The following is an 18965-nucleotide window of genomic DNA, read 5'->3' as shown; positions in this document are numbered from 1 at the left end:
TTATTTCCATTTTACAGATCAGGAGAGTGACGCTTAGATGTACTGTTACTTGTGCAATGTCATACAGCCAATGAGCAGGAGAGATGGTATTTATTTAGATCATTATCTCTCTGATCCCAGGTTTCCAGCTCTTAATCACTATGATATACTGTCTCTCACTAAGGTCTTTTCATATTAATTAAAAAATCAATATACCTGAAAAAGAGATATAAACATATCCCAAAGTATATCCAATCCCATTTTTTATTTATATCACCCTCATTGCAAAAGAGAATTTGAAGTAGTTACAGAGATACACACAGAATAAAAAATAAACATAGGAATGTGCGGGGGTGGGGGTAAGAAAGTGAGATGAAACTAGAGGTAGACTCAGAAACAAAAATGAGTATCATAAGGTCATCTACGATTGATATAAAGGTGAGTCACATATTTGTTTCTGAACAACATAGTAGCCAGGGAAAAGAAGAATTTAATCAATAATGTTTTACCTAGTACTGAATTGGAGGAAAAGATCTTTTCTAGGGAACACTGATTGTATGGACAATATCCTTAACAACATAATACAGTAGAGACTTTAAGATAAATGTTTCTTACAAGAATTTCATACATATTTCTTGACGTAGGCCAAAGCATAATGTCACAGTATATGTTGGGAAAGACAATTCTATCCAGGGTACAATGCAGTCTCAGAATACAACTCTATAACGAACTGGATTGGGCAGAGGAGAAGATATGGAATAGACAGGGAAATGGACAGACTGTACATACTTCAGGTAATTTTTCCAGCAACTAAGCCTTTGAATTTAACAGTTGATAGTAAATTTTTTCTAACAAGAACCTGGAGTACAGAAATTCTACATTGTTTAGTAGGCCACATTCGTATGCATGGACAATCAAGCAGAGGGTAAAACTGATAATTTCTTATGGAGGTTAGGGGGCCTGAAGAGGACAGATATCTGAATTTTAGACTTTCCACCAAAGGGAGTGTAAAGATAGTATCTATCTATATGTAGAGATAATGTGTAATTCGCACTGATGTGTAAACATGTAGTATTTGAGACATGGCTGGAATCCAAAAGGAAAAATTTTCTTTGTTTTTGTTAAATAAGAATGTTGCTATAATATAGCGATATTATGGAAAGTTGCCAAGGCAGTACTTGAGAAAACATATTGCTCTTAATACCTTTATTAGTTTACAAAATAATAAATTAAGTATCTATATAAGAACATAGATATGGAACAAAGGAACAAAAATTAAAAAATGAAAGAGCAGAAATAAACTATTCAAATTGACAATAACTAATATTTAAAACGCAAGTTAGAGTTGCTACTTTGAAAAAGAACCAAATCACAGCACTGGTCTAGTTGCTAAAAGAATAAAATTAAATTTAAAAGAATTCAGATAGAGAGTTATTTCTAAATTTTATTCTGGAGATGGAGGAGAAGGGACCAAATTGAGGTCATAAAAAGGGGTAACATTAGACTTATGCCTTTAAAGTTGGGTAAGATAAGGACAAACAGGAATAGAGCACTGGGAGGGAAAAACATTCCTGGAAGATGAAACGGCCTAAGGATATACAGACAGGGAAGCATACTGTGTGCCATTTAGAAATAAGGTAGGTAAGACTGGTTGAGACAAATCATGGAGGATCTCATTATCACCAAATATGTAGAAGAAGGAAGGAAGAATAAAGAGAAAAACAGACTGAAGTCTGAACTTTAAGGAAACTCTCTGAGAGATAGCCAGAAACAAGGTCAGTTTGAAAGTGGAGGATATAAATGCTCAACAGACATTTGTTGATGGAATAAAAGAAATGGCCATGACTATATGTTGTTATAGAAGTCAAAACACAAAAATGAGCCTAGTGATTTTACAAAGAGAATGTGAAAGCAAGATGACGTACTATTTGAATAAAGAAGTTTATACCCTAATTAGGAAGACCAAGAACTACAGAACATATAATAAAAACAATCGAATATCTCATATTATATTTACCTTTATAGGTGTGTATTTGAACATGTTTCTCTGTAGTGTTCCTAGAGAATTCTGAATCCATGTACCTTTTAAATTTAATACCTTTCATATGATAGCGAGGGAAAGGTATTTGAAATAATTCTGGGGGAGTTATCAGATGAACTTGCCTCCTGAGACTGGCAACTTAACTCTATTCAGAGAATTTCCTATATCAGAGTGAGTAAAACCAAACTTAGAAAGTTGCTAGGTATTCAGAAAAGAAGCTCTTTAAATTCAACCACATCTGTGTATGCTTTATGACTAGACAACAAGAGGTATGGATTCTATGGTGATGTTATCACACTAGGAAAAGATGCTGTTGCTACACCAAAAGGTTATGCACCACAACAACAATGAGTGTATTATTCTTAACACTGAAACTGAAGCCAGAGTTAGCTAAAATATTTAACTTTTAGGAAGTAAAAGTTTAGAAGTTGAATAAAATAATTTTCCGGGTGAGATTAATGGGTTGAAAGTGAGTCTGTCTGTCTATCTGTCTCTCTCTTTCTTCTATTTCTATATTTATATTTCTACTGATATATGTTTAAAAAATAAAGGTAACATCTCCACGTAAACTTAAAGGACAAGTTAATTTCCATGCATTTAATTAACTTTAGTAGGACTATATTAAGGATAATAACAATATAGAAGTCTAAAAATATTTCAGAAGACTGTTCTGTTTAAGACACTATCTTGTTTATCTTCAGTGAATAGGCAATGATGCCACATTAAAGCACGCTTGTATGTATGCATAAGCCCAACGAGCCCAACACCACTCTGGAAGCATAGATGAGGAACTCAGCCTGCGATGGGCTATGAGCCAATATCCATACATCTATGCCCCACATCCAATGCCATACATACACTGGGACACTGATTCATCACTCAACCACATTGTCAATCAACAACAGTAGAAACATTCACGGTTTTCTGTTAATAGGTTAACACTGGTTTTTGTTTACTGACCCAAAGTATAAGGAAAGGGAGAAGCAAGGCATTTATAAATTTAGTTACACGACTAGCTGTTTCAAATGTCATAGGGACTTCATATTATGGGGTGAAGTAACATCTTCTAAACCTTTATACAAATAAACACCCCTTTACCAATATGACACCTTAACGTTGCTAACCCAAATACGAATAGACATCATGCGGTAAATTTGTTTAATGGCAATACTGTCACCCTTACTGATGAAATCTTCAGTTGTTAGTATGGCTTTGTATATTAGACTATTTGTGATACATCTGTATAAATTCTGGTTTCTATCATTTAATTAGCCTCCAGGGTAGAGGATATAAGTTATAGAAAATACAATATGCTCATGATGAGCTTCTTTTTTAAAAAAAACATTGTTTAGTAAGGGCTCAGTTTTGAATACCTTTTAATTTCTTGTGATCATTCTTTCATGCTCAAAAATGTACCTGACACTCAGAATGCTTTCTAAAGAATTATAAAATTTCCATTAAAATATGGTTCATAGGATGAAGATTTGAAGTTAGATTTTCAAGTATAAATTTAAGAAATATACTTACCTTTGATTCGAGGTAGACATTTGCTGATGACATTTTTGTAATTTTGCATATGTAACTAACTAAAGAGATGGCACAAAGAATAAACAGGCTATCGTTAATTAATGCTCGAACAAACACAGTCCATTTCAACTGATTTTCTGGGACATCTCCGTGGACTAGCATTGCACAAGTCAAGTTCACCACTAAAAAGAGAAGACTTGCCAATATAAAGCCCAAATGCAACAGAATTCTGAAAGAAAAAAATGAGTTTATTAGATGTTTATAAAACTAATGAGAAATTAAACTTAATACTGAATTAGTGTGTACTTACTTTAAGTACAAGAATTCCTTCAGTTTAAACTGCTTGTAATTTAATTTAATACAAATTTAATAACTACTCAGAGTTACTTGGGATATTTTTGCCATTATGAAATTAGTATCTAAGCCATTTAAAAATGGCATGAAATTCTAAAGCACTAATTTAAAAATAATCTCATGTGGACTTGAATTCAGTTGTCTCTACCAGGAAGAATAATATTGGACTATTTTAACATTAATTCAAGTAATCCTGAATTTTTCATTTTTGTAACTGCTGAGCACATTTTCATTGACCTTTCCATTCTAAGAATTATCAGGTTTTTATAATTTGCTTGGAAAAGTAATATACAGTATATAAATTTAAATTGATCACTAATATTAACTTTAAGAGGTAAGGGAAATGTGTTTTAAACAATGTTCAGTTTTATGAACATCTGATTATCTATAGCAAACATTTCTTTCAAACAACACTAAAGAGGAACATAGGGACAATATACGTAGAGTTTCACACACTCATCAGTACCTCATCTTCTTATAAAGTTGCATATTTACTATGCATACAGAACTACTCCCAAAGTAAAATGCTTAACCACTTCCCCCTAAAAAAAATTGGACCACTTCTAATTTTTAAACTCTTTAGGTAAGGTGTGGCCGTCTGTATCAAGTAGCTGGAACAGCTTCCTGTATGAAAGTAATCCTAGTTCAAATACATTTATACCCCAAATTAACATGATCTAGAAATTTATTTGCCATTCTAATATCTTCCATTTTGGTCACTTTCCATAGTTGGAATCATAAAATGTTGTTTGCCTTTGGGAGTAATTTACACAAGGAAAAATTGAAGGTAATGTGTAATCTGTAACAAGCAATCTTTATTAAGTATACAGGCAAAGTACAAAGATTTTAGTTTGAGAAGTTTAGATCTTAATATTCTCTCAGATTAAACAATAAAAATAATAATTATATACTTTGAAACGCAAAATGGACCTTGAAATTATCCATGCATCCAGGGGATTATAGTAGTTTAGGAAACAAAGTACCAAGAGGTTAGATGAGTTGCATAGCTGGCAAGTTTGTGGGAGAATTGGTCTGAAACCCAAGGCTTCTGATTCCCAGGTTTAGCAATCTCATTTCTGAGGTGAATCAGCACTGAAATATTACTTATTTCATGGAACTGTACTATATATTCTTACTCTAAACAGCATAATCTATCTTGACTATTTGTGGACCCTATGAAACAGTACTAAAACATCTGACATCTTTAGTGGGCCAGTGACGGAGCAGCAAAAAAAGGTGTTTGGCAGCAATACTGCTGAAGGGGAATGACCAGATTACTCAATTCACTTCCTATGAACTAATCTAACTACTTGATCTTCTATAAAACTGCTAAGGCATCCTCAACTACAAAGCCCTTCTACCTTGGTAAGTGTACTGTGAAAAAAATATAGATCTTGCTACTCATGAAACTTACTTGTGTTTGTCAAGTTCAGTTGCACATCTGACTTTACATATAACCTATAAAGAGAGTACAGAAAGAAAGTTTTGAAACCACGTGTAATATAGTATTCTTAAATTTGTTTTGATTTTGTGTTTCAAAGTGATACAACAAATAATAATAGCAAGTAAAACTCAAAGGTTAACAGTTGAACTACGTTAGAGAAAACATAGGCAGATTTCCAAAGGTTTAATACAATAAATTAATAACTTTCTATGGTATAATCTTAAATTTCTACATTTTTAAACAGAATTAATTCAGTTTAAACATTTATTGAACTTATTTTTTACATTGGAGTATAGTTGATTAACAATGTTGTGTTAGTTTCAGGTGTACAGCAAAGTGATTCAGTTACACATTTACATGTATCTATTCTTTTTCAAATTCTTTTCCCATTTAGATAATTACAGAATATCAATCAGAGTTCCCTGTGCTATACAGTAGGTCCTTGTTGGTTACCCATTTTAAATATAGCAGTGTGTACATGTCAATCCCAAACTCCCTAACTATCACTCCCTGCTACCCTTCCCCTTGGTAACCATAAGTTCTTTCTCTAATTCTGTGAGTCTGTTTCTGTTTTGCAAATAAGCCAGACAATGGGAAGGATGGCTTGCCACCTATTCTAAACTTCATTATATCACTCATGTTTTGTCTTAAAATGGAACGACTTACTTAAATATGAATATGGGTGAGTGTTCTCCCAATATTATTTACCCCTAAGATGAAATAAAATAGTAAAAAGAAAGAAGGGAACAAGAAATGAACACAAAGATGAGATCATATTTAGGGAACTTACTTTCTTCATAAAGCCTTGCAAAAGGCAGGTCCTCAAATATTTGATGAATAAAGTTAATCAGGTAGGTTAAGTAGAATTTGAAATAAACATGGTAACTTCTGAAAACATACTGTGGAAGGTCTCAGTTCCTAACTGGTGAATATGGACTTTATTATTTAGATAATGGGAAGATATGGAGGGTTTTTATGTAAGCACTCCAAATCACAGAATTTCATTAATCTGGCATCAACATAAGGCAACTGCAGAGAAACTTCAGACTAGAAGTAGAAAGACTAATTACAAGACTACTGAAATAGAGTATGAACTTTGAGCTGGGGGTGGGGGGGCCTGGAAAGAAAGAGGCAAGTACAGAACATTATAAAGGAAAACAGTGTAAGTACTCAATAACTTACTGATTCCATTCAAACAGTTACTGAGCACACACTATGAAGGGTACCATGGATTCATACATACAGTAACTGGTTCTGCCCTCAAGGAGCTCAGTATATGAAAGAAAGAGATAAACCAACTATTTTGAAACATTATGTCATCAATGCAAAAGATGCTACCACAACAGCTAAGAAGGGGGATAGACTAATTCAGTGCAGGAAATGGTGAGAGGTAAGGGGAAAGAGGAGAGACTGTGTAAAGGGTCAGGTAGGCAGGCCTTAGAGAAGTCACATTTGAGTCAAGTTATGAAGGATAAATGAGTGTTAGACAGGTAAAGGCTCAGGCAGAGATAGCAGCTAGTGCGTCTACTCATATCTATTGTATTTTGGTTAACAAGCTAGATGTGATAGATGATTTTAAAATACTACCCTCTTAATCTCAAATTGTACCACTTAAATCATCCTCAGATACATCTGTTTTGTTTGTCTTTACTACTATATAGCCTTTTAATTGGTCTCTCTGCTTCCATTCTTAACTCCATCTGTATCTTTAGAAGATAACTATTCATTTTGCTATTTTTCCTTTATTCTCGCCTCTCTACATGTTTTATTTTTACCTAAAAGTTGTACTCAAATATATATGATATAAAACTACAATTTAACCAGTTTTTAAGTGTACAGTTTCACTGCACTGAGTACATTCACATTGTTGTGCAACCATCACCACCACCCATCTCCAAAACTTTTTCATCCTCCCAAATTGAAACTCTGTATCCATCTAACAATAACTCCTTATTCCTCTCCCCTCCAGCCTCTGGCAACCACCATTCTGATTTCTGTCGCTATGAATTTGGCTACTCTAGGTACCTCATATAAGGGAAATTATACAATATTTGTCCTTTTGTGACTGGCTTTCTTCACTCAGCATAATGTCTTCAAGGTTCATCCATGACATCACACATGTAGATGTGTCAGAATTTCCTTCCTTTTAAGGCTGAATAATATTCCATTTTATGTATATATCAAATTTTGTTTAAACATTCATCCACTGATGTTCACCTGAGCAGCTTCTACCTTTTGGATACTGTGAATAATGCTGCTATAAACATGTCCTATACGTGAACATGTTCTATATATGATTTAAAAAATCATTTGAGAGTAAGTTGCATATGTGATGCCCCTTTACCTCTAAATATTTCAATGTATACTTCCTTAAAAAAGAAATTCTCTTATATAACCAGTATGATTAAAAAAATCATAAAATTGATACTGATAAAATACTATTATCTAATCTGCAGACCTTACTCAGATTTTGCCATTTGGTCCCCAAATGCCATTTATGGGAGGGAAAAATCCAAGATTATACATTACACATAGATTTCATGTATACTTAATTCCTTAATTGTCATTTTCCCCCTTTGTCTTTCATGATATTCAGTTTTAAAGAGTCCAGACCAGTGATTTTGTAGAATGCTTCTCACTGGGTTTATCAGATATTTCCTCATGATTAGATTCAGAATTTGCGTTTTGGTAGGAATACCACAGAAATGATGGTGCTGCATTCTTCTCAGTGCATTATATCATGAGGTTCATGATGTTGATTTGTCCCATTACTGTGAGGTTAACTTTGATCATTGGTTAAGATGGTATCTACCAGGTTTCTCCATGGTTAAGTTACTGTTTTTCCCACTGTAATGAGTATCACGTGGAGAGGTATTCAGAGACTAGTAAATATCTTTTATTTGTCAAACTTCCATATACTAGTTTTAGCATCTATCAATCATTCTTGCCTGAATAAATTATTACTATGATGGAACACCTTCTTTTAAAAAAGTAAATCTGATCATACTACTCCAGGAAAAAGCCCATACTCCTTTGATACAGAAAAGGTCTTTTATCACCTAGTTCCACCTTCCCATCATTATATCCTTTTATCCCCATCTTCAATCTTATGGTCTGCTCATTCTGAATTATTTACAACTTTCAAATAAGGGGTTTAATTTCACATCTCCGTGCCTCTGTACACGCTTTTACTTTACCTGAAATATGATTTCATGGTCATAGAGCAAATTCCAACTCATCCTTCAATACCTTACTCTTTGTCATTTTTTATGTTGTCACCTTAAGTGCCTTAGGAAGAGGGAAACCACTCTGTATCCCTGCATTACAAATCATACTTTATGGCATTTGTTTACATTTTTATTCCCCTCTTAAGAGAGACCGTAACTTACTCATATGTATAGCCCCAGTGCCCAGCATGATACCTGGTTCACAGTAGGTTCAGAAAATGTTTGAATAAATGAGCAGTGAATTTAGGTCAAAGCAAGTACTTTGGCATGTTGTTGTGGCGTGGGTGAGTATGGGAAATACAGCACAAGCAGAAACTGAAGGGGGAAGCAGTCGTCCAATCACGGAGACCCTGTATAAAAATGTCAAAGGATTAGACCTTAACTCCCACAAACTCTGTAATATGATTTTATGCTCAAGTGATTTCTTAGGTGACAGTGTAGACAATGGATTAGAATGGCATAAAGAATTCCAGTTAAAAGACTGTTGCATTTGAGTGAGTCCATGCAATCTCATTCTCAGGTTTTGAATCTAAAGAACTGATAGAATGAAAGTCCCACTGACAACAATTTTAAAAAGCCAGGTCATAGAATTGATTCTTAGTTTTAAAATTTATTAGATATAGGCAGAAATAGAGATGGCAGATGAGTTTTGGAATATAAGAAGTAAATCACAATCACCTACAGAGGTGACAGCTGCAACTCAAAGTAGAATATATTTGGGGGAGCAAATGTAGAATGAGAAATCAACCTGTGATATGTTCACATTTATTAGTCAAAATGAAAAAGCCCAAAAAGTGAAGAAAAGAAAGATGACCAAAGGACACAGACTTAAGAATCAGACTAGTCACAGCAGTGGAGTACTTTAGAGGTGAAAGGAAGAAAGTTCAGCCATTGTTAAATTCTGCAAAAAGTCAAGAATAATTAAGAAACAACCATTTGATTGAGGTATCTTGAAGAGAATAGTTTTCAGCGGAATGACAGGAAAAAATGCAAGGAAGTAAGATGACAAAGGCAGTGAGCCCAGATTATATGAGATATATTTGAAGATAGGAGATAAGAAAAGGAAAATTTGTATTGGAAATCATGTATTGGAATATTGCAGGTTTCTGCATGCCAGGTTTTCTACTATGCAAGGGGTTTGCACAGCAAACATCCTTGAAAATTAGAGATAGTGTCTACCTTAGGGTCAGAGGGAAGATCTGTCTCCTGATTGGTATAATATAGAGAACATTTCCCTCCCTGGAGATATTCCAGGGGAGTAAAGTCTTCCTCTCTCTCCTTGGTGAAGATTTGCTTACATTCCAGAGTAAAGATAAGGTCTGTCTGTCTTCCTCATTTTGGGGTTTCTCTCCTGTAACACACCTTGCTGCATACACAGGTAACATCTGGCTCTCATTGTGTTGCCTTACAGGAATTGGGCTTGGGTGCTTGATTCAAAATATTGCTTTGGTTGCTTTTTGTTTTTTTGCCATGAGTAATAAATGGTATTTTTCTCTGACCCATGGGTCTTCTGTTTTCTGTTGGTGTATGTATTATAAAACTGTGGCAGGCTAACCTGTCAGCTTTCAAGTAGGGTAAAATCTCAGATTTTCACAGTTTCTGATTTAATAATCTGCTGATCAAAAATGAACTAGAGGGGGTGAAATGGTAAATGGAGGAGAGTGGGAGTGAGGAAAGGAGAGTTCAATTGCTAAAGAAGGCTCTAGGTGAGGCAGGTCAGCCCTGAAAAGGAAAACACATACTATTGAGTCAAGAGGGTAGAAAAGACAGTTGAAGAAAAATTTGGAGGTCTGCACAGAAAATTTAAAATAATCTACAAACCTCTCTTTGCTAGAATAAGGAGTGGGGATGTAGCATAGACACAACATTTTGATGTAGAGAAGATGGATGAGAGAATTTGGCAGATGGATTCTATTCTTTTCTAGTAAAGTAGGAGGCAAGGTCATATCCTGAGAAGGGATGTTAGATTTAAGCCCTTGGAATATGGAAAACATTTGGAACACATGAATAGAAGGGCTATAAAAGATTATATTGAGAAGCAGAGAGGTCCAGTTAAAGTCAGGCAGTTGACAGTATATGTGGTCAGTAAGGGTTCCTAATTTGAAAATTGAAACACTCTAACAGAAAAAAAGATACCATTATAAAAAGTTCAAATAACTACATTGTATTTTTCAAGCAAAAATTTAGAACTATTTAGACACGTGGAACTATTGTAGAGAAAGAAAAAGTGGGTGAGTGAACCACATTGGCACAGCAAAGTCAAGGGATGAGGAATACTAGACTGACCATAGGTTCTAAATGCAAATGACATCAAAAAGAAGCTAACGGAGTGGGGAAACAAAAGGGGTAAAGTGAGTAAAGGTTAGGATGAGGGTAAAAAACATATAAAGGGATGAATTCCATATGTATAAGGGGAAAGAGAAGAAACTGATTGGAAAGAATTGCTTCATTTTCAAGAGTTGATCCAAGGTGTGGTCATGCTGTTGAGTAGCTCAAATAGAAATGGAGGGTTTTAGAGCTCTGAGAAGCCACTGAATTGAGAGACATTGGATGCACTATCAATATGGGCTTTGAAGGACATCTATAGATGTTCAAGAGACAGGGCCAGAAGAAAGAAAGTGATGATTCACCCAGGAAAGTGGAAGTTATTATTATAGCCAGTGATGACCTAATCAGATGGCATGGGTTTAAGACAGATGATGATGGTATAACATCAGAAGGTGTACTGGGAAACATAAAACAGGCTGACTGTTCTTCCCACAAATTGAGATGGGGTGTTTACGAAGGGTTGTCTGGAAAAAGCTAGAGTTCAGTGAAGGCATTTAAAAGGTTCAAATGAAGAAGAGAATGGGGACAGGGTAGAAAGTGTAATCTAAAAGGTCATGGGATGGGATAAATAATGAGTGTGAGAGGGAGTTGAGCTGAACAAAGAAAGAATTAAAGGTCAGCAGTGGTCCCAGATTTGCAGAATGTTACAATGCATCATATAAACACAACCAGGTGCTTCAATCACATTGAGATTATAATAAGATTAAAAATGATGACCTGATATTAGTAGATTCCAAGTATTTTGTAGAATATAGCTAACAGGACATGATGCTAGGTAAACAAAATTCATATAAAAAATGTCAAGCAATTATCATTTGTTAAGATGTTAAGACAGTGAATGATAGTTCATGAAGCACAGTAAACATGTACTTTATGTAGATTTCCAGAAGTTTAGAATGGTAAATAGCATACATGTAAATGATTTGCTGATGCCAATTTATGTCAGAGGGGCCATATCTTTCCAGGTCTTTCTTAGTATCAGAAAAACTGAATAAATGGGTCATTTTATTTTACTTTGTAATTAAACACTTAAAAAAATTGAAGTATATTTGATTATATTAGTTTCAGGTGTACAACATAGTGATTCAAAAATTTTTCACAAATTATACTCCATTTAAAGTTATTATAAAATATTGGCCATATTCCCTGTGTTGTATAATATATCCTTGCAATTTATGTACTGTGTACATAGTAGTCTGTACTTCTTAATACCCCTATCTTAATACCCCCTCTTCCCTCTCTCCCTGGTAACCACTAGTTTGTTCTCTATATCTGTGAGTCTGTTTCTGTTTTGTTATATTCATTCGTTTATTTTTTAGATTCCACATACAAACGATAACATATGGTATTTGTCTTTCTCTGTCTGACTTATTTTACTGAGCATAATACCCTCCAATACATCCATGTTGTTGCAAATGGTAAAATTTCATCCTATTTTTATGGCTGAGTAGTACTCCACTGTATGTGTATACCACATCTTCTTTATCCATTTATCTGTTGATGGACACTTAGGTTGTTTCCATATTTTGGCTATTGTAAATGATGCTGCTATGAACATTGGGGTGCATGTATCTTTTTGAATTAGTGTTTTCACTTTTTTCAGATATAAACCCAAGAGTGGAATTGCTTGATCATATGGTAGCTTTATCTTTAGTTTTTGAGGAAACTCCATACTGTTTTCCATAGTGGCTGCACCAATTTACACTCCCACAAACAGTGTATGAGGGTTCCCTTTTCTCCACATCTTCACCAACATTTGTGGTCTTTTTGATGATAGCCATTCTGACAGATGTGAGGTGATATTTCAATGTGGTTTTGATTTGCATTTCTCTGATGATTAGTGTCTGTTGGCCATCTATATGTTTTCTATGGAAAAATCTGATTAGGTCTTCTGCCCATATTTTAATCAGATTGTTTGTTTTTATTGATGTTGAGTTGAATGAGCTGTTTCTATGTTTTGGATATTAATCCCTTATTGGTCATATCTGCAAATATTTTCTCCCATTCAGTAGGTTGTCTTTGTTTTGTTGATGGTTTCCTTTGCTATACAAAAGGTTTTATGTTTGATTGGGTCCCATTTGTTTATTTTTGTGTTTGCTTTCTTTGCCTTAGATCCAAAAAATATTGCTATGATTCAGGTTAAAGAGTGTTCTGCCTACGTTTTCTTCTAGGAGTTTTATGGCTTCTGGTCTTTAATCCATTTTGAGTTTATTTGTGTATATGGTGTGAGAATATGTTCTAATTTCATTCTTTTACATGTAGCTGTTCATTTTTCCCACACCACTTATTGAAGAGACTTGTCTTTTCCCCATTGTATATTCTCGCCTCTTTTGTCCTAGATTAATTGACCATAGGTGCATGGGTTTACTTCTGGGCTCTTTATTCTGTTCCATTCATCTATAAGTCTGTTTTTGTGCCAGGATAGACTGTTTTGATGACTTAACTTTGTAGTATAGTCTGAAGTCAGGAGCATATCTCCAGCTCTGTTCTTCTTTCTCAAGATTACTTTGGCTATTTGGGGTCTTTTGCATTTCCACACAAATTTTAGAATTTAAATGGGCTATTTTAGAAGGATATTATTATTTATTCTAAAATTATGAACAATTATATGGGTTGATGGATATCAAATGTTTTTCATCATATAACCTACTTTTTTCCCTACCTACAAACTAGTAGTCCCTAATTTAGAAAATATCAGTTTATAATTTTTGAATTAATGAAGATTTAAAACACTCATCACTAGCAAACATTTTAAAATATTTAACCTATTTATGAATGATCTGAAATGATTTTGTTATTTTGTAATTCAGACTCTCATTTTTGTCTCCCTATTTAGTTCTTCAAGTAGAGGGAAGAAAGATGAGAGTATGATAAATATATTTTATTTGTGAATGTTATCTAATATAAGTTTAGTTAATACAGGTATCCCAAGATTTGAGGAAGAGTCACCATGGAGCTATATATCATTTACTGTCTCTCATGGCATTCAGAACCATGCTGCTTGGAGATAGTAGATACTGAAATACCTATAGAATGGGTGCTTTTCTATACAATTTCTTTTTTTTAATTTTTTTTTTTTGTGGTACGTGGGCCTCTCACTATTGTGGCCTCTCCCATTGCGGAGCACAGGCTCCGGACGTGCAGGCTCAGTGGCCATGGGTCACGGGCCCAGCTGCTCCACGGCATGTGGGATCCCCCCCGACCGGGGCATGAACCCGCATCCCCTGCATTGGCAGGCAGACTCCCAACCACTGTGCCACCAGGGAAGCTCCTACAATTTCGTTTTGTCAAGTCAATTTTCCCGAGTTTGTTGATTTGAAATAGAAACTTTATTGGAGAACATATCTATATAAACATTGGAATTGATGCAAAAATAAATTGGGGTGAACAAAGTCTCTTCCCCATTCTGAATAGATAGGCATATATTTCCAACTATGTAGATTTCTTTCACAGAAGCAGTTTCCTTAGATTCCATCTCAATTTAAGTTCCTATGGAGAGTAGTGCACCATTCCCAAGCTTGCCCTTGCTAGTGCTGCATATTAAAAAAAAATGAAGCTTTTGGGCTTCCCTGGTGGCGCAGTGGTTGAGAGTCCACCTGCCGATGCAGGGGACACGGGTTCGTGCCCCGGTCTGGGAAGATCCCACATGCTGTGGAGCAGCTGTGCCCGTGAGCCATGGCCGCTGAGCCTGCGCGTCCGGAGTCTGTTGCTCCGCAACGGGAGAGGCCACAGCAGTGAGAGGCCCGCATACCGCAAAAAAAAAAAAAAAAAAAAAAAGAAGCTTTTATATGCCTTAGCTATAAGGTGAGTAGCCAGACTTTTCTCAGATGTTCTCTTTCAATGCCTATCCTATATTTCATTTTTTAAAAACTCCTTTTTAAAAATCTTCTAAATATTTTTTCTTTACAGCAGCCTCTTCTTTCTAGGATACAGAGGATACAATCTCTTTCTGTCACTCTCTTAGGATACTAACATCTTTTTTTAAATTTAAAGTTTCTTCTCTTTGCTTAGTCTGTTTTCTCTCAAGTTGCTTAAAAATGATTTTATACAATTAAAGTGGGGTGTTTTGATTTACAATTTAATAAAATTCCATGTTAATACTGAAGATAAATGTCTAATTGTTCTCACCTGAAACTCCACTAAAACAATAGCAAAGGGATTTTCTTAAAAGAGATAAACCCATAAATGTGAGTAGAATGGGAAAGGATACAATAACAAAGTGTTGGAAGCTAGAAAGCAGATGGATATGTGTGCAGAAAAGAGTTAATATAGTATGCCTGAGACTGCTATCCTTAGAAAAGCCTGCTTGTAAGGCTGGTACTTGGCTGGCATTTGGGAACTTGGATTTTTGGGAAGATTCTCACCATTCCCTAAATGATAAATGTATTTCATTGTGCCTAAGCTTTTTGTGCAAACAATATGGTTTATACACAACACCTGCTTTCCTTATGGAAGTCTGGAATTTTGGTGTTGGGCAAAGAGTGCTTATATGACTAAGCCCCAATAAAAAACTTTGGCACTGAATTTCTAATGAGCTTCCTTGGTAAGTAACATTTCACATGTTGTCACAACTCATTATGGAAGAAATGTGGCCCTACTGGGAGAGGACTCTTGGAAGCTTGTTCCTGGTTTCCTCTGGACCTTACTCCATGTGTCGTTTCCCTTTGCTGATTTTACCCTATCCGTGAACTGTAACAAACTGTAACCATGAGTATAACAACTCTAAGTCCTTCTAGCAAGTCACTGAGGCTGAGTGTGGTCTTAGGGATCATCAACAAAATGTGATGAATCCCAAGCCAGTAGTGAGGAGGACTGAGAACCAAGCTGATAAATATTTCAGAACCTTCAAAAGGTTCAGGAACCAAGAGAACCAAGTACCACTGGAACTGAGAGGTGGAAGTGGCTAAAACAGGGGTAGATAAAAGCTGTTTAAGAGCAGTTAGATCCCTAAATCTCTTTCCCTAGCCCATGCCCTGAAATGCCACTTATTTATTCTGCCAGATATCTGTGTGTTTATTCTCTGAAGAGGCTATTCTGGCCTGGAGTAAGAGTTAGATGGCAGGCACAGTTGATAGTTTGGCACCATTCCAAAAAACAGGGAGCTTAGTAATGAACACCAAGTAAAGGGATTCCCCCATGCCCAAACCCTCTTCCCTGACTAGGTTCTCAAAGTGTTGTAAACTATACCTTTATTCTCTGAAGGATTAGAATACTTTTCCCCCAGAGAAATCTGAGTGGCCCAAGAGGAAAGACCTAAGTATACCATCATCATAGGTTCCCTAACAAATCGTCCAGCCAGATCACCTAGTGTGTACATGCCTCACCCACATGCTTAGAGCTTCCACTCTTAATTATGAACAGACAGCCAAGGATAACCAGATAGCTCAAAAGTTTTCAATGAAAGATAGAGATCACAACAAACTAATAGAAAAAAGAAAATTATAAAGAAAAAACTAAACAATGTTATTATTAATAGAATCAGAGAGATAAAATATTGTGTTCATGAAACAAAAACAAGATGCTTTTAATAAAAAAAAATTCAGAGGAAAAAAAAGAGATTATAGAAATTAAACAAGCTAGTAGAAATTAAAATGTCAAGAGAGGGGCTAGAAGTTGGGGGAATCTCCCTAAAAAAAGTAGAGACAAAAGACAGATGAAAAATAGGAGAGAAGAGGTAAGAAAAAGATCTGTTTGGATGTCCAACATCCAAATGTTAGGAGTTCCAGAAGGAGAGAACAGAAACAAAGGAGGGGAGAAAATCAATGAAAAATTCAAGAATGTTTCCCCAAACTAAAGGATACATGTGACTAAATTAAAAGGGCATGTTCAATGCCCAGCAAAATGGATAGAAAACAGATCCATGTGAAGAGACATCATTTCAGAACACTAGGGTCAAAGAAAAATCTAATAGTTTTCAGTAAAGAAAAAAACAATTCACATAGAAATGATCAAGAATCAGAATGGCTTTCAAGCTTCAATAACAACACCGGAAGTGGAGCAACACCTTAAAAATCCTCAGGGAAAATTATCTCCAACCTAGAATTCTATAAACTATCAATTAAATATGACAGTAGAGCAAAAAATATTTGACATGAAAAGCCTCCAGAAATTGCTCACCAAGCACCCTTCCTCAAGAAGGCTCTAGAGGATTACTTCACTGAAAAGTATGCAGCAAAGGATTAACTCAGCAGGCCTGAGTTGTCTAAACCCTGCACATTCCACAGAAAGATCTGGCTCTTGCCTAGCTCTTGGAAGATATTTCTGAATCCTTGGAATATCTTGCCTGATAAGAATATCTTTGTTTACCTGGGGCCTTGGGCCATACCAAATAATTTATGTTAACAATGTGATTTATGGTGGCCATGTGACCACCATAATAATTTATGCTAACATGTGATTAATGTGACCCAGGCCATTTGGTATCATTTTGACCTTTGAAGAGGTTGGAGACTGAGTAATTAAAGTCTGCCAGGGAGATGCTCCATGCCTATCTGGCTGATCCCCAATAAAAAACCTGGACAGCATGTCTTAGGTAAGCTCTCCTGGTTGGCAATACTTCATAGGTGTTGTCACATATTGTTGCTAGGAGAATAAGCACTGTCCGTAACACTCTGCTGGGATAGGACAACTGGAAACTTGTCCCAGCTTCTCCTGGACTAAGAGAAACCTTAGAGATTTAATTCAATAACTTAATTTTATAAATAAAGCTGCACTTTAGAGATTAAGTGGATTGTCTAGGAATACACAGGAAATTGAAAGGATTAAAACCCAGGTGTCCTGACTCCTAATTCAAGGCTCATAGGGATCCTGGTTTTCTTTGATACATTTGTACATTTAGATCTTTGATGGTACATAGTTCAAGTTAATTCCTTCATTTTTAGGGTGACAAATACTGCTTTATTAATAGTAGTGTCATATATATGTCACTGCAACTATTTGTTAGCTGCTCAAGATCTGAAGAATTAACATGCCCAAGAAAAATATATTCAGAAACCAAATGATCAGTTTAGTAAAATATAATGATCTAGAAGCAGCTTAACACCTTCATTTTGTGTTATTTTTCAGACTATCAAGTACTTTTACCATACCCTTTACTTAACTAGAAGTGTATATATATATATATTTTTTTTTTTTTCTTTTTTTGCGGTATGTGGGCCCCTCACTGTTGTGGCCTCTCCCGTTGCGGAGCACAGGCTCTGGAAGTGCAGGCTCAGTGGCCATGGCTCACAGGCCTAGCCGCTCCGCGGCACGTGGGATCCTCCCCGACCGGGGCACAAACCCGTGTCCCTTGCATCAGCAGGCAGACTCTCAACCACTGCTCCACCAGGGAAGCCCTTAGAAGTACATTTTTAAAAAAGCATAAATAACTATTTTTTCAGGAATGAAGTATTAATTTTATAAGGAGGAAAATTTGTGAGTTTTCATTATTGAAAATCACCCTGAAATATAACACATTACTATGGATTGCTCATTAGTTTACTATGCACAGCTCTGAAGAAAATTTAACATATATTAAGGAATATAAAGTATTTATTTCTGAACTAAGAGTCTCATACATTATGGATTTAGAATTGTTAGGAAATTAATCTAAATTGTATTTGGGCTGAAACTGTGCTATCCTTTAAAAAGTTTTTCCAACACAAAATCCCCCATTGTATATTACTGATTTTCATAAAACCTTTCATGCTTTTCAAACTAGGAAGATAGCAGAATTGCTTTTTGTAAAGATAAAGACAGAGAGCCAGAGTCATTGGAGAATATCGTTCTGACAGATAATGGTGGGGAAAAAAAGGGCAGAATGTATCAGAAGAAGTAATAGAATATCCCAAGGGAGAAAAAGGCAGAAGGAACACTGCTTGCTTTCTTTCCATCTAGATTTCTTAAGAACAATAACAGTTTGAACATAATCAGTGATGATGATCATTCACATTAGCTTAAAACCTGCTAATTCCACGGTATGAGAGAAAAGTTCCCTAGAGTACACAGTATCACCTCAAACCAGCCTAGGTGGCTTCATCAGCAACTGGACAAAGTCCTACACAATAGCTGAGGAAAGAGCACAAAA

At 35.5% G+C, this 18965-nt stretch overlaps 1 protein-coding gene across 1 annotated transcript in view; it reads right to left on the bottom strand.

Moving 5' to 3' along the window:
* Positions 1-18965, bottom strand: part of GPR137C (G protein-coupled receptor 137C) — a 55172-nt gene that overhangs the window by 19192 nt on the left and 17015 nt on the right. Inside the window, exons 2-3 of the mRNA XM_030854982.2 lie at positions 5316-5359; positions 3548-3776 (exon numbers count right to left, since the gene is read on the bottom strand). Of these exons, the coding sequence (XP_030710842.1) occupies positions 3548-3776; positions 5316-5359 (273 nt within the window). The remainder of the gene's footprint in view (positions 1-3547; positions 3777-5315; positions 5360-18965) is intronic.

This window comes from Globicephala melas, chromosome 2 (assembly GCF_963455315.2).
Source record: "Globicephala melas chromosome 2, mGloMel1.2, whole genome shotgun sequence".
Classification (NCBI taxonomy): domain Eukaryota; kingdom Metazoa; phylum Chordata; class Mammalia; order Artiodactyla; family Delphinidae; genus Globicephala; species Globicephala melas.
Note: the sequence above shows the minus strand (reverse complement) of the source record. Positions and strands in the feature narration are given on the sequence as shown.